We start from the raw sequence: 22845 nt of genomic DNA, 5'->3' as shown, positions 1-22845 counted from the left end.
ACACCTCATGCTACGACCCAGGCATCCCCGGCCTTTCTAATGATGGGACGACAGCTGTGCACTTGCTTTGATCTGCTGAAACCTTCTGAACCCCGACAAATTGTGCAACATCAGCAGCAATATCAAGTCATCAGACAGGCACCCAGAGCAAAAGACTGAATCTTTAGCCTGGGACAGCCAGTTTTGGCTCGGAATTATACTTCCAGAGCTAAATGGGTCCCTGCCACAATCATCACTCAAACAGGACCTGTTTCCTACACAGTCCGGACTGCAGAGAATCTTACCTGGTGGTGACATGTAGATCAGCTGTTGCCAGGTCATGCCAGTCCTCAGGACACATCTGCAGTTGAGTGGTCTGACTTCACCTCTTCTGGTGAGACACCGAATCACCTGTTCCTGACTGTTCTCCTCCATTACTGCCGGCGGCTGAGATACCCCTTTGCCCAGCATGAGCTGATACCACCTCCTCACCTGTTCGTGCTGCGGACCCTGAGCCCATGGTACTTTCGGGTGCAACAACACCAGAAGTTCGCCGTAATCCACCTAGAGACAGAAGGCCTCCTCATCGGCTGGATCTTTAGCTAGGGCAAACCCATGGTTATGGGGCAAAATAATCCCCAGGGTTTAGCCGGGAATGGAGGCAGTCTACCCTCCTTCTCTAGTCTAGTGTGTGTTTTATTTAGGGGATGTTCTTATTGGGGTGGGAGGAATATGTTGTGTCTTTGGTTGTCATGGTTTTTGTTCCTATGGCAACTGAGTTAGATTATTAGGGGATAGCCCAGCCAGCTTCGGCCGGTTGGGTGAGCTCTGTGTCTGTAAATAAAATGGTAGTTTTGTTAGCTGTCTGCTCTCTGGCCTCAAGTGATTTCTTCCTAAACCGGCTGCCCCCAAGGATATAACACATTGCCTGCCCTGTTTTAGTGCTGTAACTCTGCCCTAAGATGATTAAGATAGAAATCATGTTCTGTACTGAAGAATCATTAAGCACCTACTTGGATTTCCTTCACAAAAAGAGTCCAAGGAGGTTAGAGATCAAACCAGCATATTTCTTGCAAGCAGCTCGTATTATCTTTGTAGCGTCTAGGGTATGTCTACACAGCAACTAGACATTGGTGGCTGGCCTGGGCCAGGTGACTAAGGCTTGTGGGGCTCGGCCTATGGGGCTGTTTCATTGTTGTGTAGACTTCCAGGCTTGGGGTGGAGCCTGGGTTCCAGGACCCTGCAAGGTGGGGAGGGTACCAGGACTTGGGCCCAACTGAGACATTGTTCTAGACATTGTATGTATACATGTAGGAGACAATCCCTGTTCCACCTTATAGACCGACAAGAATTATTCTAGCCAACAGGGAAGAGTGAGCGCAAATCAACTCTCATATTACTAGACTATATCACAGTGTACATGTCTTAAAAATCAATTTATAGCAACCTCACTTATATTGTGTTCTCTTCTGCTGTTGTCAACATTTGTGTAGTGTGTATGACAGTGAATAAAAAAGAGAGTGACAGCTCAGAAAACCACTCAACTTGATCAGGGATGGAGCAGCCTACAGCCCCCTTCAAAGAAATCGAGGAAATGCATTCCATTCAGTTTGACTTGAGCTCAAAATAATTAAATAAAAATGTTATTCCCAGTCATGCCCTCTGTCCAAAATCATTTGCTCTGGTTAAAAACACACATTCCAACTGCCTGCCTTCTGGTAAGCACTGCGTCAAGATTGAAGTTAACATCTTTCCCAGCCAGAGGCTCCTGAAGTTTTTTAGAGAAGCCAAATAGTTGTGGCCTCAGGGGAATTCATATGAAAGCTGACGTGCACAAAGCAGGCAGCCTGGCACTGGAATCTCATTAGCAATAGTTGTTTGCTGTAGCTATGACCTTAGTGTAACTCTCACTCCAGTGATGTTGCAGTTAATTGGCATTTCCAGTATGGAATGATTCTCTCTTCTAGCTACAACTTAAGATAGGATCCATTCTGCTCTCTAGGTCTGTAAATCCACTAGAAAGAAAAGCATTACCTGTATTTTAATGTACAGTATTACATTCTGACAGCTACTAAGCTACTTTATGTCTGCATAGGAGTCCAGCAATCAGACTAGGCAACAGCAAAATATGTGTGCTGTTTAGATTACACACAAAAAAATTTGATGGAATACTACTGCTCTGAATGGTTACAACAGCTATTAAACTGTGCTGTCTGTCCATTTTCAATGTCTTACTTTGCAAGAAACGATGAACACATCTAAGAGATTATGATGGATGGAGAGTGAGTGAAGAAATTCAGCAGTGAGCTGCTGCCTGGGGAATGCTGGCAATATGCAGGTTATACAGAGAACCCTCAACATTCTCCCCCCCCCCCCCCGCAGCCTAAATTAACATTTTAAATTGCTATCCCTCACTGTTAAGGAAGTGTGTGGCAGCCTCTACTGGCACAGATAATGCATAACTGTGTCACATATTGTATATGCACATGATCCAATGGCTGCAGGTTAAAGCGAAACAAATTCATACCAGAAATAAGGTGTACATTTTTAACAGTGAGGGTAAAAAATTGGAACAATTTACCAGGGGTCTTGGTGGATTTTCCATCAGTGACAGTTTTTCAATCAAGACTGGACGTTTTTCTAAAAGATCTGCTCTAGGATTTATTTTGGCCAAGTTCTATGGCCTGTGCTGTACTGGAGGTCAGTCTAGACAATCGCAATGGTCCCTGCTGGCCTTGGAATCTATGAATTGTGATTCTCATGCATTGAGAAAAGCTTAGCACATCAATGAAGACACTTAAAATGCAACCAATGGCCAGGTGGCAAGTGTAGCTAGTCCAGGTTATAGGATCACAACTACTTTCCACTCCTCACTTTCCTTCTATATGAGATTATCACAACAATAAAATATGGTATATAAACATAGTCAACATGTAGAATTCACTGCTGCAGGAAGCCATTGCATCACATGTGGCAGCTGGATTTTTAAAAGGCCTGGATAATTTTATAACATACACAAACTTAGTATAATTCATTCTCAGGTTTCAGAGCATAAAGTTATCATCTCAGGGGATCAGGAAGACACGTTAGCATCCATATGCAGCCATCCATTGGCTAAAATCACTATTATTCTGGGCCATGGGGTTTCTCTGAAACTGCAATTATCGGTAACTGACAGAGAAGGGATACTGGACTTGATAGACCATTAGTCTGACCCACTTGGCAAACTTATGTTTCTATATACAGATTCTTCCCTTTTCCATACAAATTTTCATTTGCTCTTGTCTGAAATGCCTGAAGCAATCACTCATCTATGGACAGACCCATCACAAAGCCTCCAAAACTCCCACAGAGATGCTGCAGTCACCTGGCAGGAAAAAAAACATAGGGCCCTACCATATTCACAGCCATGAAAAACATGTCACGGACTAAGTTCCCTCTAAGCTGCATGACTGCGCAGCAGCCTATTAAGTGCCGTACAGACACTCAGGGCTGCGGTGGGGAGAGATGCTTCTCTCCCAGTTCCTGACTTGCCGCGCTGGGGAGAGGTGCCCCTCCCCCAGCCCCAACCCAACCCAGCCCAGCCCTGCCACAGATGGGGAAGAGGTCCCTATCCTGCAGCCCCAGCCCCAGAGCTGCCGTGGCAGGGAGAGGCGCCTCTCACCCCCAGCCTAGTTGCTGCTGTGGGGAGGGAGAGCTGGGGGGAGTCCCCTCTCCCTGTCATAGCCCCAGGCCAGTAGCCTGCACCCCAAACCCCTCATCCCCAGCACATAACAAAGTTCATTCCACACATGCACGGGAAAAATTAGAGGGAACACTGGTCACGGACTGTGAAATCTGATCTCCTCTGTGAAATCTGGGTATTGTAGGGGAGACCAGATTTCATAGAGTTGGGCAGCTGGAGAACAGTGGCTGCTGGCTGGAAGCCCAGCTCTGAAGGCAGTGTCGCTGCCAGCAGCAGTGCAGAAGTGAGGGTGACCTGGTATGGGATGCGGGGGCAGGGCTGGCCTTACAGGTAGGCAAGTGGGTACTGCCAGGGACCCATGGTCCAGGGGATGCTGTGGTCATCTTCATCCACACACACAGCCAGCCCAAGGCCCCTTTAACTACCAAGCACTGGGTCTGAAGCCAAGGAGAGGCAAAGCCGAGGAGAGGCAAGGCTACTGTGTGCACGGCTCCAGCTGCTAGTCCTGGATGGGGTGGGGTAGGACAGACCTTTCTCTTCCTTTGCACGGGCCACTCCTGAGGCTGGGTCAGACCCATCTCTGGGAACCAACCTCGGCTGCAGGAAGCTCCATGGCTACTGGCTGGGAGTCCAGCTCTGAAGGCAGCACTGCCGCCAGCAGCAGCGCAGAAGTAAGAGTGGCAATACCACGACCTCCCTACAATACCCTTGCGACCTCCCTCCTCCACAACCCCGTTTTGGGCCAGGACCCCCAGGGTTATAATACCGTGAAATTTCAGGTTTAAATATCTGAAACAGTGAAATTCATTATTTTAAAAATCCTGTGACCATGAAATTGACCAAAATGGATTGTGAATTTGGTAGGGCCCTATTTATAAGGCCTAAGTGCAACAGCAGCTCTATCAGCAGCAGGAATCATATTAGGGTCCCTGAGAAATTGGAGGAGAAAATGGTTACTAACTGTCTGTAACTGTTGCTCTTAAGATGTGTTGCTCATGTCCATTCCATGCCAGGTTTCCATGTGCCACGTGCACAGTTGCAGAGCTTTTTCCCTTAGTGGTATCCGCAGGGCCAACCCTAGTGCCCTCTGGAGCCCTGTGCACATGCGTCAGTATAAGGAGCGCCACCGACTCTGCACCCTCTCAGTTCCTTCTTGCCAATAACTCTAACAGAGGGGTAGGAGGACGGGTCATGGAATGGACATGAACCACACATCTCGAAGAACAACAGTTACGAAAGGTTAGTAACTGTTTTTACTTCTTCGAGTGCTTGCTCATGACAATTCCATGTTAGGTGACTCACAAGCAGTATCCCTGGAGGTGGGCTCAGAGTTCACAGACATGCTGATTGCTGTACCAATACTGGCATCATCACGGGCCTGCTGGGTGATGACATATAGTGGGACATGAATGTATGAATAAACAACCATGTTGTGGCCCTGCAGATGTCCTGGATTGGTATCTGCATGAGGAATGGTACTGAAGAAGCCTGGGCTCTTGTGGAATGAGCGGTCATGATGGCCAGAGGTTGAACTTTCGCCTGCTCATAGCAAGCTTGGATGCAGGTAGTTATCCAGGAGGAGATTTTTTGAGATGACACTGGTAGCCCTTTCATCCTGTCTGCCACAGCTACAAAATGTTGTGTAGACCTGTGGAAGAGCTTAGTCCTTTCGATATAAAAGGCCAGGGCCCGTCTAATGTCTAAGGTATGTAGCCAACATTTCTCATCGGTGCTGTGAGGTTTTGGAAAGAAGACAGGCAGAAAAATGTCCTGGTTGTTATGGAACTGCGACACCATCTTTGGTAGAAAGGCCGGGTGGGGGCGCAGCTGGACCTTGTCTTTGAAGAACACCATATAAAGGGGTTCTGAAGTCAGGGCTTTGATTTTGTAGACCCTTCTGGCTGGCCAAACATATTGCCTTGAGTTCCCCGATATTTATGTGCAGGGAGAGTTCTTCCTGGGACCAGAGACCCTGGCTTCTGAGTCTGCAAGGTGGGCTCTCCATCCCAGGTCTGAAGCATCCAAAACCAAGGTTACTGATGGGTACGGGGCAGAGGGCAGCAAAAGGCACCCCTTTCATCACCAAAAATGGGTCTATCCACCAAATCAGAGATGCTAAGACATTTGATGGAATCGTGAGAACCGATTCCAAATGGTGTCTGCCCGGGACGTAGACTGACGCCAGCCACATCTGCAGGGATCTGAGGCGCAGCCATGTGTACTGCATCATGTAAGTATACGCTGCCACGGGACCTAGCGGCTTGAGGCACATCTGGGTGGTTGTAAGTGGCGAGCTGTGATGTGGGCGATTAGATCTGACATAGTTCAGAACCGGGCCTCTGGCAAGTAGGCCTTAGCCTGAGTGGAATAGAACACTGCCCCTATAAACTCTATTCTCCGCACAGGGACTAGTGTTGATTTCTGTTTGTTTATTAACAGGCTCAGTGCCCAACTGGTGGCCCATACTATGCCAATGCTGTGCTGAACCTGAGCTCTCAAGCGGCTTTTGATCAGCCAATTGTCAAGGAATGGGTAGATTTGTATGCCTTGACATCTCAGGTACGACTCAGGCACACTGTTTCTTGTGCTTCTTCCTTGGCACCAGGAATGGAGAACGGTGTAAGGAAGAGCACAGTGCCAGTGGAGGCCGAAGTACTCAGTGCCGATTCGGAGCAGGATGGCTCAGAAGATGGTCTGAGGGCTGCCTGCATTAGCAGAGCTTTCAAGTGAATGTCTCAATCTTTCTGAGTCCTTGGTGTGAAGCCCCTAAAGATCGTACACTTCTCCTTAATGTGAGCTTCCCCGAGGCACTTTAGACAGGCCAAATGCGGGCCGTTCAGAGGCATAGGCTTGTTGCAGGAGGAGCACGGCTTGAAGATCAGAGACCAGGGCATGCCCAGACCCTGGGATGACATCCCTCTATGCCTGAGACAACTATCTATACTATGTACACTAAGACTAACTTGTAACTAAATTTGCTGACTACAAAAACTATAGGTGAGGCTACAGTTTAGTCACGGGTATTTTTAGTAAAAGTCATGGACAGGTCATGGGCAGTAAACAAAAATTCAAAGCCTGTGACCTGTCCATGACTTGTACTATATACCCCTGATTAATCTTGGGGGGGCCCAGGGGTGCTCGTGGAGGGGTGGCCCATGAGTGCTGTGGGTGCTTGGCGGGTGGGGAGCAGCCCTGGACTCCCACTGGTGCTGGAGGTGGGGGGTTGGCGGGACCTGTTAGGCTCCCTACCTGGCTCCTTGCAGCTTCCTGGAAGTGGCTACATGTCCCTCCCTCAGCAAATGGCTCCACGCACTGCCCTGACCCCAAGCGCTGGCTCCACAACTCCCACTGGCTGGGAACCTTCACACCTTCCTGCGCCCCAACCCCCAGCTCTGAGCCCTCTCCCACACTCAATCTCCTGCTGCTGCTGCTGCTGCTGTGTGTGTGTGTGTGTGTGTGTGTGGTGGGGAGGGCGGTGGCCCAAGACTACACCAGCAGCAGCTGGTGCCGTTGGCCCAGGGCCTGCCAAGTTTCTCGGGTGACCCCCGGGCCAGCCACACCGGCCGCTGCAGAAGTCACGTAGGTCCCAGAAAGTCACAGAATCCGTGACTTTCAGTGACCTCTGTGACAAACTCGCAGCCTTAACAATAGGTCAGAGTCCAAACCATTGTTAGGAAAGCCTTGTGAGAGCAAGAAGGTCATTCCAAGCAACCATCCAGGGCAGTAAGAAGAAACAGGGGGTGCGGATCTGGTAGTGCCCCTTACGCGGGCGTATGTGTATGCAGGGGTGGCTCTATGTTTTTTGCTGCTCCAAGCACGGCAGGCAGGCGGCTTTTGACAGCGCGCCTGCGGGCGGTCCACTGGGGATGCGGATTGGGTGGCATGCCTGCGGGAGGTCTGCCGGTGCCGCGACATCGGCGTCCCTGCCACCAAATTGCTGCCAAAGCTGCGGGACCGGTGGACCTCCTGCAGGCGCGCTGCCGAAAGCCACCTGCCTGCCACCCTCACAGCGACTGGCAGGTCACCCCCTGTGGCTTGCCGCCCCAGGCACGCGCTTGCTGCACTGGTGCCTGGAGCCGCCCCTGTGTGCATGGGACTCCAAGGGGTGCTAGGGCCAGTCTTACGGATACCACTAAGGGAAAAATCTCCAGCAACTGTGCATGTGCACAACTAGTATGGAATCGACCTGAGCTAGCACTCGAAGAAGAAAGAGCAGATGCTAATAGGATGGGGGGAAGATAATGGGCAAATTGCATTGATTTGGCTTCTCTAGCTTGCTCTGTTATACAGCTGGAGATGGTACATTTCACAGTGAAGGTAATTTTTCTGACTGATACAGGAATTGCATATGAAAATATTGTCCTTGTTAAGTATGCCCTGCTGGCTTTATTGATTCTCCTGTTCTTCCTCTCTCTCTGCAGCACAAGGGATACAGTTTTCTCAAGTGCAAGACTTCTCAGCCAATGGGTCATAACCAGGAGGGGGATTGCGAGGGGGCTCCTGCTAGGTCACACCCACTGACTAAAGAGAAAAAACAAGATCAGAAATTCTTTATTTGCAAAGACCCAGTGTGGGAGCTTGGATAGGAAAGGAAGGAAGCAGTTTGCTCCCTCCCTGTTCTTCTGCTGCCTCTATGCTCATGTGTTTGCTCCATTCCCTCCCAATCTCAGGGTATGTCTATACTTGCCTGGGAGTGATGCTGCTACGATCGATGCACGAGGGGTCAATTTAGCGGGTCTACTGAAGACCCGCTAAATCAACCACAGAGCGCTCTCCCATCGACTCAGGTACTCCACCGAAACGAGAAGAGTAAGGTAAGTCAAGGGGAGAGCATCTCCCATCAATGCAGCACAGCGATGACACCCACAGAAAGTCAACCTAAGCTACATCAACTCCAGCTATGTTATTCACATACACTATTCTAGGTAACTTAGGTCGACTATTAGTGTTGACAAAGCCTCAGTGTAAGCACCTCCCACTCTTCCTGCCCACACAGCACTTAGATCTGTGAGAAGTGCTGCTCTGGGAGGCTATGGAGGGTTGTGGGAAGTGGATAAGTTATGGCTAAAAGTCATGGAAGGTTTTTAGGATCTAGGTGGGAAAGAGTTGAGAAATACTGGCCCAATGGCTAGGAGGCAGGAGAGCTGGGTTCTGTTTCCACCTCTGCCACAGCCTTCCTGTATAATCTTGATCAAGTCACTTAACCTCGCTGTGTGTCAATTCTTCTGTCTTTAAAATGGGGATAATAATATTTCCTTCCTTCTTAGCCGTGTCATGAAGCTTGTTTGTAAGTATGGCGTTTTTAAGATCTGTGGCTAAATGGTGCTGAAGAAATACAAAGTATATATAAGAAGCACACAGTCCCTGCTGTTTTCCACACTGTTGCAGTTAGAGCAAGTTAGGAGGTTATAATCCAAAGAAACTCAATGGAGTAGGCAATCAGATACATTATTGTACATCAAATAAGAATGAGCAGATCAGTTCAGACTAAATAAACATTGACCAAACCTTTGCCCTGGCTCTCCGTCCTGTGCCTTACACTTTTTATCTTTCCCATGCAAGCTCTTCATATATCCAATATCACATTAATTATGGTGGAGCTGAGGAGAATATCTTCCTGGCCGCCTGTTCTTGGTATAGCAAGAACAATCTCCAATGACTCTCGGAGCATAAGTACAGTATCACCTGCACAGCTCGCTCTCCTTTCGCTCCCAGCTCATGTCTCAGTGGTCATTCTCAATTGTCTCAATCTCTTGCTTTGGCCTTCTGGATGGTTCCAATGTGCAGTGTGCTGAAAGGGTTCTATCTGCCTGCTTTAATAATCTCACCTAGTCTCTGCGACTAGGTGAATCTATGAACATGTTGTAGGTTCCTATTCCTGAGAGGCCACACCTTCTAAATTTCTCCCCACACAGGAACATTCGGTCAATTACTTGCAGTATGAAATCTGTCACCAGGCCCCTTGTTTCCTTCTCTCTGGGGTCTTTGTACTGACCCATCTCGCATACTCCCTTTTGGCCCACTCTCATGCCACTTTCAGTTCATTATCCATGCTCAGACTCTGTTGAGTTATCTCTGCTTAAAACTTGAGAGTTCCTTCCTTTTTGATCTCCTTGAGCAATTTTTCTTGTCCTGGTGTTTCTGCTGTCTCACTGCTTTCCTATTGTCTTGTCTTCTCTTCAGGTAGCCTGTGAGTCCATCAACCTTCTCCCCTGAAATGGTAACAAGCTTGTACCTGTGGCAGAAGAAGTCATCCCAGACTTAGTGATGGAAGGTCAGCCATGAGGTAGTCCTCTAAATAAAATGCCTTTGTGTATTACAAATTTATGTTCACCTTTCACAACTTGAGCTACCATTATACAACTGGTGGCTCTCCTGGTTTCTAATAGTTCCTGGATCCCTGTTAATAATTCACCTCTGTTCCCTGCCACCTTCAAAGCTAAAATATCCTCCTCTATTCTGGTGTCTGCCCTTTCCTACGTTATTCTTTCCCCTTGTTTCAGTCTCTTTTGGCAAATTCCCCATGGATGAAGTTTCTTGTCTACTGTTTTCACTCACTTTTAATAACCCATCAGGCTTTGCACTCCCTATTTTCTCTTCCTCAGGCACTCTGGTATTTCACAGTCTGCAAAGAGCTGGATTTCATGCAAGGCTTAGCTCTGTTCCTTGATTTACACTCACTCATATGATCACCCTGCTTACCATCCCTTTCACAGAGCTCCCAACCAGTTTACTTTCAGCTACTCACTCTGAGCTCCACTGGATTCTTAAGACCACAGTCTGCTTCATGTACAGATATTATTTGTATAGATTGCTCGGTGCCTGGGTTGTATTACTCAAGCCACTTCCAAATGAAAACATACCTGGATTTTTTTGAGTTTAGCTAAAATCATCTAAACTTGTGCCTGCTCTTTTCCTTCAGGGGAACTTTAAAAAAACCCAACAAAAACAAACACACACAGACAAATCACTCTCAGTGGACAATTAATAGTGTAGGGTACAGAAAATGTCCACAGATCAGTAGGCACTGGAACACCAACATGATTAAGTCTCTAATACAGGGGTTCTCAACTGGGGGTCGGGAGCCCTCAGGGTATCGCAAGGTTATTACATGGGGGTCACAAGCTGTCAGCCTCCACACCAAAGCCCCTTTGCCTCCAGCATTTATAATGGTGTTAAATATATTAAAAAGTGTTTTTAATGTATAAGAGGGGTTGCACTCAGAGGCTTGCTGTGTGAGTACAAAAGTCAGAGAACCCCTGCTCTAATACAAATTTCAGGCTGCTGCTAACAGAACCTGTGTGACAGATCAATGTGGAGTCCTGTTATTGTTCTCTACAGCCACATAATACCCTACTTTTCAAAACTTTAAACTTTTGTTTTTCTTTTAAGATAGTATTTATGGAAACAAACAAGAGCCTACTTGATGACCATGGTACAGAACAGTGCCTAACGGTAGCAGAATCCCAGTGGATGATGCTTGTGTACAGTCTCAGGAAACTGGATTCTCATCTCTCTCCCACTAAGGAACCGGAATGGGGAAGTAGACAAGGGAAACGACTGTTTGTGGAGTGATGTGATAGCTAGCAAGTTCTCTACCCCTGCCTGAGGGGGTTGGAGCTATCATCTTAAGCAGACAGAGGAAGACAGTTGAAGAGTCAGGCTGCCAGCCAGCTGTACAAATGCATAGAAGACCTTGTTTCCAGCCTGAGTGGTCCTGGGCTAGGCAGGCTACCAAGAACTTAATTGTTCCTCTCATCTCTTTCTTTTATTTCTTTTACAGCGACATTTACAGGAAAGTACAGAGGTAAAATATATACATAGGTCTGCAGGTTGTGTCTGTGGAATAATACTTAACTTATATGTAGTGCTCTTCATGAGTAGACCTCAAGTGCTTGATGTAGTAACGCAATCACACACGCAGCCATTTGATACACTCTGCAGTCCACAAGTTGGCATGTCATTTTTATACACAGTACATGAGAATTTGGTACAGAAAAAGTCCTTATTTATTTATTCAGCGTCTAAATGGGAGATTAACATCTTTCTCGGTACACAACAGTAGTTTTAGCACTTTGTCATGATCCACATCTTTTTTTCTTGTATTTTCCAAGTAGCTCACTGAGCAGTGATCTGTTCCATATCTTGTGTTCTCTTTAGTCACACTTTACCAGCAGTGTTTTCTCTGAGCCCTACTATATTGGTGTTATGAATACAAATATACTGAATAAACAGCTTTCTTAGTTTTGCATTCTCTACATGCAATATTTTGAATTAACTCAATTATTTCCTATTGGAAGCCTCTCCAAAATGATTAGAAGGAGGTGGCAGTTATGTATCTTGGGGATATTTCTCCAGAAATTATCTTGTACAGCAACCTGAAATTTTGCTTCTCTTTCTTTTACATGCTGCACCTTGTCTATTCAGTGCTATTCTGAGTTATATAGACAATGAGAATCCATTTCTTAGATCTCCCTGCATACCTGATTTATTTTTATACTTAGACATGGATTTCTGTATCTGCCTAATCTATTCCAGAGTGATAGGAATGTCAACATTTTAAAAATAAAAATCTGACCTTTTATGGTTGTATGTTTTGAAAGTGTAGATATCTGAGTTAGAAAAAAAACCTAAACTATCTAACCGTGGTCTTCTGGAACAAGCTAGGGGTTCAGTATGTGTTGTCAGGAAAGTCTTAACAGCAAATGTCTTTATGCACTTTCAGATAGCTAAAGTGGTTGATGCATATGTTAAAAGACTCAAGATTAGATTTGTACTTCAATCTGTATGGTATCTCTAGAGGACTAATTTCAGTAGGGAAGCAGTGTCCCCTGGTTTGTTAACATGAAGCTAATATTTGATTCCCTTCTTTTCTCCTTTTTCCCAGTTGAACCTAGAAATGCGTCCAGAGATCAGAACAAGTTCGTTAGGAATATCAGTGGTAGCAGTTTGGAAAAGGAGCAGAAGTCTTAAAGGACATTCATCTTAAAAGTTCTTACTCTACCTACCAGGATTAGTAGAATTTATGATAGTTTGTCAGAGTATTTATGGTTCAGTTCAATATTCATTCCAAGAAAGCAGAATCCTACTTTTTTGTACTTACACAACTCAAGAACCCACCTGGGAAGAGATGTCCTTTTACTGTGTTTTATCTTAGATCCTAAAATGCTGTACTGCAAAACCTCTATTTAATCTAGTTTTAGGCTTTTCCTCAGCAAAGACTGCTGAATTTCCCAATCTGTGTTGTGGGTTTAAAGCCCAGAGGGACAAAGATGAAGCCAGGAAACTCATTGCACTTGCAACTGAAATAGAGCTCATCACAATTTAAACAGACTTTTACTTTAGACCTAGTACGCCCCTACTTAGCTACATTACTCTCCTCGAAAGTCTTATTTTAATGTAGCATTGTAATTATTCCCTTTGCATCAATAAAAAAAGAAAGGAAAAGGAAAAGCAATAGGAAATTAATGCATAAAATCAGATTAAAGATTTGAATTTTCTATGAGAGGAGCCTGGGGACAGGTTTGGATGCCTTCACTGAGTATAATATATTTCCATGATAATTATAACACTGACAGAGACAGGATTAATCAGAGATCATGTTCCAGCACTTCACTGGGTTTCTGCTATTTACCATCTTCGCAGTGAGTTTTATGTATAAGGAGTTTTGTAGGCAGTCAAAAAGTAAAATTAAATTGAAAATTAACACAAATGCAATAGTAAGACTGAGAAGTACAGCATATGAAAAAAGAAAATCCCAGAAAGTTACGTTCTCTACAGAAGTGTTAACGGAGCCTACTGAACCTCACAATAGCATATTAAAGAGAATCGTGGTTAAAGAGGAATAAAATACATGACAGATGTGCAACACAGACATTTCTACAACATGTTCACTTGATCCTTTCACATTTCCTGACTTGCATGTGTGCCTCTTTCTTTTTTAGAAGAGATAAAAAGCAGGGTAGAGAAAAGCACTGCTATCACTTCAGCAACGCTGCCTTAACTGAGGTGGCCTTCTTACCTCAGGAGGCCTTAAAACTCAGGAGCCCTTAAGCTGTTAAGAGTGCCTTAATACCAAAGCACTTCAGAGACCCCAACTGTTCTAAATCACTTTAGCTTTGAGGTGACCTACAAAACCTAACAGAAAGGGTTCTGACACACATGCAGACATGGGCTGTGTAAAGGAAAACAACTAGGTATTTGGTTTTAAGCTTTAAAAACAAACACGTTATTAAACAAAACATAGCATTAAAGATCTCAGCTGTTGGGTAAGAAATGTCTGGAGAAGTTCCAGCTTTTCTATAGTTGTGGATGGCTCTGACTATAGGGGCCTTATTCTGACACAAAGATACTTCCGTTTGCTCATTCTCTCATGCTCCTTCCTTCCCCCCTTAACCACATCTACCAGATAATATTCCAGTCACTCCCCGCAACCCAAATCTCTCTATATTCAGCTACCATGCAAGCTTGACTTCACTCTTGTGGTGGATCGCACCATCCTTCTTTTCCTCCAGCCAAGAATCTGGGATTTCTTTCTAAGCCTCATTCTATCTTTTCCCCCACTGCTCCTCTTGTTAAGCACACAAGTCAGCCAAGAGAATAGGCCCATCTCACCTCTTCTCATCGTAGCTCTCCCACAGGAGATGAATATTTGCCTCCTGAGAAATCCTGGGCATTCTCTCCCTCACGCAGTGAGCCATGGGTGGATGAAGAACTACTCTGAAATGTTACATTGTGCATATGTGACCAGAAGAATGGAAAAAGACACTTCACAGTTTGCTTCTGTGATACCACATTGTCTGCTCCTACCAGACAATGTCTGTTTCAAAGTTTTTTGGTTTTTTTTAGGTCAAGTATATTATCAATTTGAAAGAGAGCCAATACCACTATTTTGATGCATACCAAGAGGCTGGTGAAAAGGTCAAGGTTTAAAGTAATTTTTTTTAAATTCAGAATTTCTTGAAATGCTGTTCTACTCTGAAAAGCAAATGCAAAAATGGCATCATTTGATCTCAATTATGCCTTTATCAAATCTGCTTATTTTATAAGTAAGACTGCTTCCCCGTGACAGGCTCACAAAAAACTCTATTTGGGATGTATCACAGTCAAACTAAGATAATTCCTTTGAGCACATCATTAGTAATAAAGCTTCTACAGGCCAAATTAGGTCTTTAGCTATACATGTCTATCATCCTCAAATTACATCAGGCCCTTGATTACACTCATGCAAACCCACTGGTCTTGATTCCAATTTTACTTACACCATTGTGAATCAAGATGGACTTCAATGAAGTCAATAGAATCACCCCTCTGTATAATGGATGTGAGATCAGAATCGGGCCTCTTCTCTTCAAGGTATGCCCTCCATGATACCTGTGCAACCTGTTGCCTTCAGTGGGTTTGTAAAGGTATAAGTGACTGAAATTTACTAAAGCATTTTGTTGATTACCAAAAAGAAAAAGAATCCACCTTGTTCTCTTAGGGTTTGCCTACACAGGTAAGTTTTACCGGTTCTACATAGTTACACAAGTATAACCCCTATGTGGACATACTAATTCTGGTATAAGAATGGCTGTTTTCAGTTTAGCTTAAACCCGTTTCCAAACAAAAATTAAACCAAAAAAAGCCACTCTTATACCAGAATTAGAGTGTTCACATAGGGGGTGTGAGAGTCAACTATATAACCAAACAACTATATCAGTTTAAATTCACACCGTACATAATACTGAACACAAATGCCCATGTAGACAAGATCTTTGCTGATTTGCCTTGACTACTGGGAGTAAAGCAGTAAAAACATACTTTTGTCATTACAATCAACAAATCTGGCTCTGAAACCACAAAGGAAACCGTTCTGGTGAGTAAGAAAGTACCGTTTTTAAACTGTAGCATTACAGAGTAGAAAAAAATTTGGACTGATTTTTTCTTCGATAAGGACTATGAACAAACCATGGCTTTACATATACCATCTGCCACTGAAGCATGTAAGAACTAAAAACACCACATTTGTTTGTTTAGTCCGATTGATTTAAAAATGTGTTAATGTGGAGCACACTGCTCACTGTAATCTACTTCATTCCTATACAAGTTTGGAAGCATATTAAATTCAGAGCTTAAACTTGACAACTGACCTTTCAGAACTAAATACTTAGTCCACGTGGTAGTAAAATGAATGCACTGCACACTCTGGCTAATCCATTTTATTTTCTTTATAAATGGATCATTGGAACCACTGACCCATCTGCTCTTGGAACATACTAAAAAAGGACTTACAAACCAAGTAACTGTTTTCTTGACCAGTTTACATATTGCTTATGATTATGCAGATTGTTTCCAGAAGCACAGAAACATGACGCTAGTGCCACATCAGATCTACATTAACAGCAAGAACAGTCACAAACAAAAGGACCTCCCTATAATTTTTAAAAACTCCTCAGAGTTCCATTTCTATAGCTGGCTATAAATATTCTGAAGACAAAACAGAAACTGATTTTCATAAAAAAAATTGAGGAAAAATGTCACCACTTCCTTTGAAACTTTTTTTTTGTTTGTTTGTTTGTTACAAAAGGTGATGGAACAACCCCTGTTTCAAAAGACCATTCCTCTTCCAAAATTTCACCAATAGCTTCATATGCTTAAAAACAGTCCAACACTGCCACATGGTGGCCAGGAATGGGCACTGTTCATTGTGAAATAATGTTGAGTAATGGAAGTGATAACATCTATCTGAGAAAAAAAACCACATTAAATATCTAGTCCATGAATAACGACAGCCATAAATAAAAAGAAAAATGAACTCTGAGAACAGAGTCTGTATGAAGGAAATATAATTCATCTAGCAACAGGCCCATGTAAGAAAATTAATTTAAGATATTTTGTGATAAAGTCTTTAGCAGCGTTGTTACCCTCCCCCCTGAGGAAAGCAGTTTCCACCCACACATTTCTCAGTACAGCATGTACTTGCCAACAAGCAATATTTAAAGTATAACTAAAAAGTCTAGGACCATTTATTTCATTTTATTGTTTTTAAAGGCAGAAGCTTTTAAACAATGTAACACCACTTGGCATGAGAGACTTTTTCTTCCTGGAGTTCAGGAAGTCATAGAAATTTAATTTTAAAATTCTCTTTTACATAGACTTTTTGATTGCTGCCTTTCTTACACTGAAGAGATAAGCTTCATAGATAATGTTTAAGAAGTTGTCATCATTCTGAAAAACAAAATAAATAAGACTTGTTACTGGAAAATCATAGTTCTCAAGCTAAAAGATTCTGAATTCATTCCATTTCAGGGTCTAATGAATTTTCAACCTTACCATCCCAGTCAAAATTGGCACTAGAAGGGGGTTTTCATCAAACATACAAAAACAGAACACAAAACTCAAACACTTCCTTACTTCCGGCTAATAGGTTTAACAGCATTTTTTGCATTCATTGGCAGCATGAGAAAAGGGGGAATTCTCTTATCTCTTTTAGAAGAGTTGAAGACATGCAAAACAGGAAATTTTGTAAATTCATGAGGACATTGGCTGGGTGAAAGTCAGACTTTTCTCTTTCCCGCCCTGCAAGACTTCTGTAGTGATAACATATACTTGCAATTTCTTCCCTTCACCCTAATTATCACATATCTAGGAGGTCCTTTACATAGTTTCTGTTCCCCACCCACTACTGCAATAATAATACCAAAGTGCCTGGGTGAGCAGGTGGGCTGAATTTCTTCCTGTTCCTACACTAAATTCCATGCAGTCAAATTGCTGCACCTGCACTGAATGCCATTGGCTTTAATGGTCTTAATCTGCACTAGTTACTCCACCCATGCACACTTAAATTGCTGGCTGATTCTTGATCACCTGCTTAGAGTCTAACTGATCCTCATATGTGGAGTTGGGAAGGAATTTTCCCTCAAGTCAGATTGTCAGCTATCTTGGGGGTTTGAGCATTCCTCTGCAGCATGGGATATGGGTCATTTGCTGGGATCATCCGGGTATCTCTATCAATCAATTCCCAGCCACTGCAAGGGTCTCAGTCATTGGTGCACCTTGGTCCCTCCTGTTGTCTTCCTGTAGCACATAATAATTTAGTCTCCAATGGGCTATAGGCTTTGGTCTAATTTCAGTTGCTAGTTTAGTAGATGCTGGGTGATATTGGTGACCTGTGATATACAGGCGGTCAGATTAGATGATCAGGTGGTCCCTTTTGGCTTTGAACTCTATGACTTTTTAGGATAGTAGTTCTCAAAACTTTTTCCATTCTGCAGACCATTTTGCACTAAAATATTATTCCATGGAGATCTCCCTTTCCAACACTTCAATACGCCACACTGGCTAGTTCTCAAAATGGTTCATTTTGCAGACCACCAGGATTTTACACACCACAGTTTAAGAACTACTGCTGCCGAACCTGACAGCCTGGCAGAGTGGAGGAACAGAGCAACTCAAATTACAAGGGAATGAACCAACCCATGCATGAGCATAGGAGGATAACTAAAATTAGGACATTCCTTCCCCCCCAGAGCCTCCTGCACTCCACGAAACAGCTGACTGGGAGGTGCAGGGAGGGAGAGGGAGGCGCTGATCGCTGGGTCTGCTGGTGGGTGGGAGGCGCTGGGAGCAGGGGGCTGCTCACATATTACTGTGGCTCTTTGGCAATGTACATTGGTAAATTCTGGCTCCTTCTCAGGGTCAGGTTGGCCACCCCTGCTCTCCATACTATTGCAATAATCTTTGTACAAAGTATCCCTTGAAAAGTATCACTTGAAAACGCATAATTTGCCGATATATAATATCATGGTAAAATGCATGTAGCAGCATTATATATGAAGTTATAAACATAAGCTGAAATCATGACTAAAAGTATGTTTTCCAGATAAGTCTGAGTGGCTGCCAAACCAGTTCCTCAGAGATAAAGGGGAAGCTGACGCCTCAGCCAGGTGTAAACAAGGCTGGTGGACCATTACCTGCTAAGTGGCCATTCTTTGGCAGGAAAGTGGGCAGAGGTAAAAATCTACATGTTAGCAAAGGAACAGCATGGAGTTTCCTTCCACAAAGATTGACTGTCCCCTGGCTCCCACCTGGAAATGTTTTTCAAGAGGGGGACTGAAAACATAAAAAGCAGGGGCAGATATCTCAAGACACCCCCCTCTTTTTCCCCCTGCCCATCATATTCATTGCCCCTGAAGAGACAAAGGAAACCGCCACTGGACTCTGGGGGAGGAGTCCTGTCCTAAAGAGTTTGGTCAGTAAGACAGCTGAAAGCATGTGCTGAGGAAACTTTGAATATAATGTAGTTTGTTAAGTTAGGCACCAATTGTGTTTTCTCTTTATTTTTGTTGTAATCATTTCTGACTTTTATGGGGCTTGGGCTGTTGTCCCCCCTGGTTATTTTTTAGTAAAAATCACAAACAGGTCACAGGCTTCCATGGATTTTTGTTTATTGCCCACAACCTGCCCATGATTTTTACTAAAAATAACCATGACAAAACCTTAACCTTAACCTTATTTATAAGCACACTCTGCATTCCATTATACAAATCATTAATGAAAAATACTGAATAGTACCAAACTCAGGACTGACACCTGTGAAATCCCATTAGATATGCCCTCCTTGCTGGACAACATGAATATAGTCCTTCAATCAATGCAGTGCAGCCACTTTATAATAATTTCATCTAGACTGCTTTCCCCTAACTGCTTATGAGAATGTCATGTAGAAGTGTGTCAAAAGTTTTACTAAATCAAGATGTATTCTATCAGCTGCTCCCCCACCCCCATCTACTAGACTAGAAACCCTGTCAAAGGAGGAAATTAGGTTGGTTTGGCATGGTTTGTTCTTGACAAATCCATGCTGGCTATTCTATAACTCTGTTATCCTCTAGGTGCTTACAAACTGATTGTTTTGATCCAGTATCTTTCCAGGTATCGAAGTTAGGTTGACTGATCCTATACTTCTCCAGATCCTCTTTGTTCCCCCTTTTAAAGATAAGTATTATATTTGCCTGTCTCCAGCCCTCTGGACTTCACCTGTCCTCCAGGAGTTCTTGAAGATAATTGCTAATGGTTCTGAGATTGCTTCAGCTAGTTCCTTAAATGCCCTAGGATAAGATCCATTAGGCCCTGTTGGCTTGAATACATGCAACTTATCTAAATATTCTTTTCCTATTTTGCATTCCTTCCTCCTTGTTAATATTAATGGTTTTGAGTATCTGGTCCTCTAACCTTTTTAGAGATGACTGAAGCAAAATACTCATTAAACACCTCAGCCTTCTTGATGTCATCAGTTATTAGCTCACATTCTCTGCTAAGTAGAGGATCTACACTTATGTGGGCAAGTAGCCTAGGCTTAGAAATTGGAACCCAAGACCAGTCCCTCTTTATTCCTTATAAATTATATACATTTACCTTTGGCATTTACCACATCCCCTTTAAAACCACTGTTTCTAGTATCCATAGAATTTGAAGATAGGAAGGATCCTCAAAGAGCACTCACTCCACTCTGTGTCGAATACAGGATTGTTTTCTACATAATATTCCTGAGTGTTCTGTCAAGACTATATCTGAGTCACGCAAGCTATATAATGGACCTTGTTGTTAAAATATTTTCTGGATATTTATCCTTCATTTTTACTTGCTCACCTTCATCCCATTATTTCTTATTCCTACTTGAACTTCTCCTGCCCTCAACACGGATATCTTTTAAGGATTTCCAAAGTACTGCCATTGAGATGCTCATCTTTTAGCTACACTACATACATGTAAGTAGTTTTCACCTTTAAGCCAATTCCTGTAAGCCCTTAACATCCTTATTCTCTCCCCTGAATCCTCTCAAATTTATCATTCTTGAACTGTTGCACCCCAAACTGCATACATTAATCAAAACACAGTTAAACCCCAACTCTAACAAGAGGGACTATTATCTCCTTAGCCAATGATTTAGTGCTTCTTTAATATATAGCCAGAAACAGTACAACTGCCAGTGGACAGTTTAGTTTACTCATCTATCATTCAGACTGGTGGATAGGACCAATTATCCATCAGAGGTATTTAAATCAAAATGAGAAGGAGGGATACAAGCAAAGGGGGAATGTTTCTGATTCTTTACCTGGATCAGGTGTAAAAGTGTTTCCTGAAGCTGCATCTTGGTCAATGAGTTGCTGTTTACGACAGATGGCTCTGGATTCTGCATAGGAAGGAGAAGGCTAGCTGAACTGGAAGCAGATTCTTGATTTGCTGGTGGTAAGCACCCACTTTCACTTGCCTTTGGTGGAGCAGGTGTGGACTGTGTGAACAGCATGGGGGACATCAGCAGTGCAGGAGTCACAGTAGCAGGAATGCGCTGAGGTGAGATGACCTGCCCATACACAAATTAATAAAAAAATGGAAGAATTTAAGCAATGTGTATATTCACTAAGAATAGAGGGATAAAGATGAAGAGGACTCCAGGCAGAAATAGATTCACAAGAGCAGATATGCAGAGATACACTGAGGATTAAGAGCATCTGGGGCCCACAACCACCCATCCAATTCAAGACCACAGTACTGAATCTCAAGTACAATAAAGTCTATATAACTGGCAAATCTGCTTAAATACAAAATCAGCTTATTGTAAAAGTTAGACTATTATAAATACTAGCACTGTAGAAAATGACAAACTGCAACATTTGAGGTCCTTCTATGTCCCCCAGTTTGGGTTTTGAGAATATGCTCGCTTGTATGCAAGTGTACTTTAATAAATATTTTGAACTTTATAGTACATTTCATCTATAGCTCTCAAAATACTTTTTTTTTTTTTTTAATGCATCCTCATTTTATAGATAGAAAAAACAGGAACAGAAGGTTAGGTGACTTGCCCAAAGTTCCACAGTGAGTTGTTGGCAGAGCCAGGAACAGAATCTAGTTTTGACTTCCTGGCCCATGCTCAATGCACTAGACTAAAAAAAAAAACCTTTAAAGAAAAAGAGAACATCTTTACCAGAAACCTAGATGCTATTATGATTCTGTCAGAGTTCCCTTAATTTTAGTCTAAGCAGGGAGGCACATATTGATTTGAAAGTAGATTGTGAGCCTGCAGGGTTTATCCTTTTAATTATGGGGTATATTTAGAACTATTAAATGTGCAGCACCGACAATGCTGGTAGGAATAAGATAATGTGACAAGTGCTCTTTAAATGTTCACCACAAAGCTCTAGCAATGGGCCTTAATTCTAATCTGTAGCTTTCCTCACTGCTCAAGTATCTGGCATTATTTGAGAGGCTTCCAGTGGGAGCAATATTGGGTGATTGTCCATATTAAAAAAACAAAAAACCAACACCCATAGAAGCATCTTCTAAAGCTCTATGTAAGCTTGAAAGTTTGTATCTCTCAACAACAGAAGTAGGTCCAATAAAAGATATTACCTTACCCACATTGTCTCTTGAATATCCTGGGACCAACATGATAACAACAAAACAAATATTTACTGTTATTTTATCTAAACTATTTGGGCACTATTCACCATAATATGCAGTCACTCAAAAAAAAAAAAGAGAGAAAAGGACTAAGTTCTCAAGCTACTTTCTGATGGTAAATTTACAGGAGCAGAAAAACTTTCTAGGATTTGTGGATATGAAAAAGCATGCAATATTATGCTATCACTAACTCCACTGTTTAGTAAATATTGTTTTTCTGCTTTTCAAAGCCAGACTACCAGGGCCGGTGCAAGGATGTTTCGCGCCCTAGGCGAAACTTCAACCTTGCGCCCTCCCCCGTCCCCGAGCCCTGCGGCAGCTCCCTGCCTCCCCCCCCGAGGCACCCCCTCCCGCCCTGAGGCATCCCCCCCCGTCATGGCAGCTCCCCTCCCTGGCCCGAGGAGCCGTGCAGCAGCTGCCCGCCCCAGCTCACCCCTGTTCCGCCTCCTCCCCGAGCAGGCCGCGGCTGCATCACTTCTCCCGCCTCCCAGGCTTGCGGCGCCTAAGCTGATTGGCGCTGCAAGCCTGGGAGGCGGGAGAAGTGAAGCAGCCGCAGCCTGCTAGGGGAGGAGGCGGAGCAGGGGTGAGCTGGGGCGGGGAGTTCCCCTGCGTGTCATCCCCCCCCTTACTTGCTGCAGGTGGCCCTCCCCGCGCCCCCCTGCCCCAGCTCCCTCCGCCTAAATGCTGGCGGCGACTGGGGCGGCCGCAGAGCCGGCCGCTGCGGTCACCGCCGAAGAAAA

General features: G+C 43.9%; 1 protein-coding gene across 8 annotated transcripts in view; it reads right to left on the bottom strand.

Annotated features, from left to right (window-relative positions):
• Nucleotides 1-16640: 16640 nt before the first annotated feature.
• DCP1B (decapping mRNA 1B) overlaps nt 16641-22845 on the bottom strand; it is a 126005-nt gene continuing 119800 nt past the window's right edge. For all 8 annotated transcript variants that reach the window (XM_039546186.1, XM_039546236.1, XM_039546178.1 and 5 more), the window contains 2 exons: nt 20760-21008; nt 16641-16873 (listed from right to left, as the gene is read on the bottom strand). In XM_039546186.1, coding sequence (XP_039402120.1) covers nt 16793-16873; nt 20760-21008 — 330 coding nt within the window. In that variant the 3' untranslated portion in view covers nt 16641-16792. The remainder of the gene's footprint in view (nt 16874-20759; nt 21009-22845) is intronic.

Source organism: Mauremys reevesii, linkage group 1, assembly GCF_016161935.1.
Source record: "Mauremys reevesii isolate NIE-2019 linkage group 1, ASM1616193v1, whole genome shotgun sequence".
In the NCBI taxonomy this organism is placed as follows: domain Eukaryota; kingdom Metazoa; phylum Chordata; order Testudines; family Geoemydidae; genus Mauremys; species Mauremys reevesii.
The sequence above is the reverse complement of the archived record's forward strand: the minus strand, read 5'-3'. Positions and strand labels throughout refer to the sequence as shown.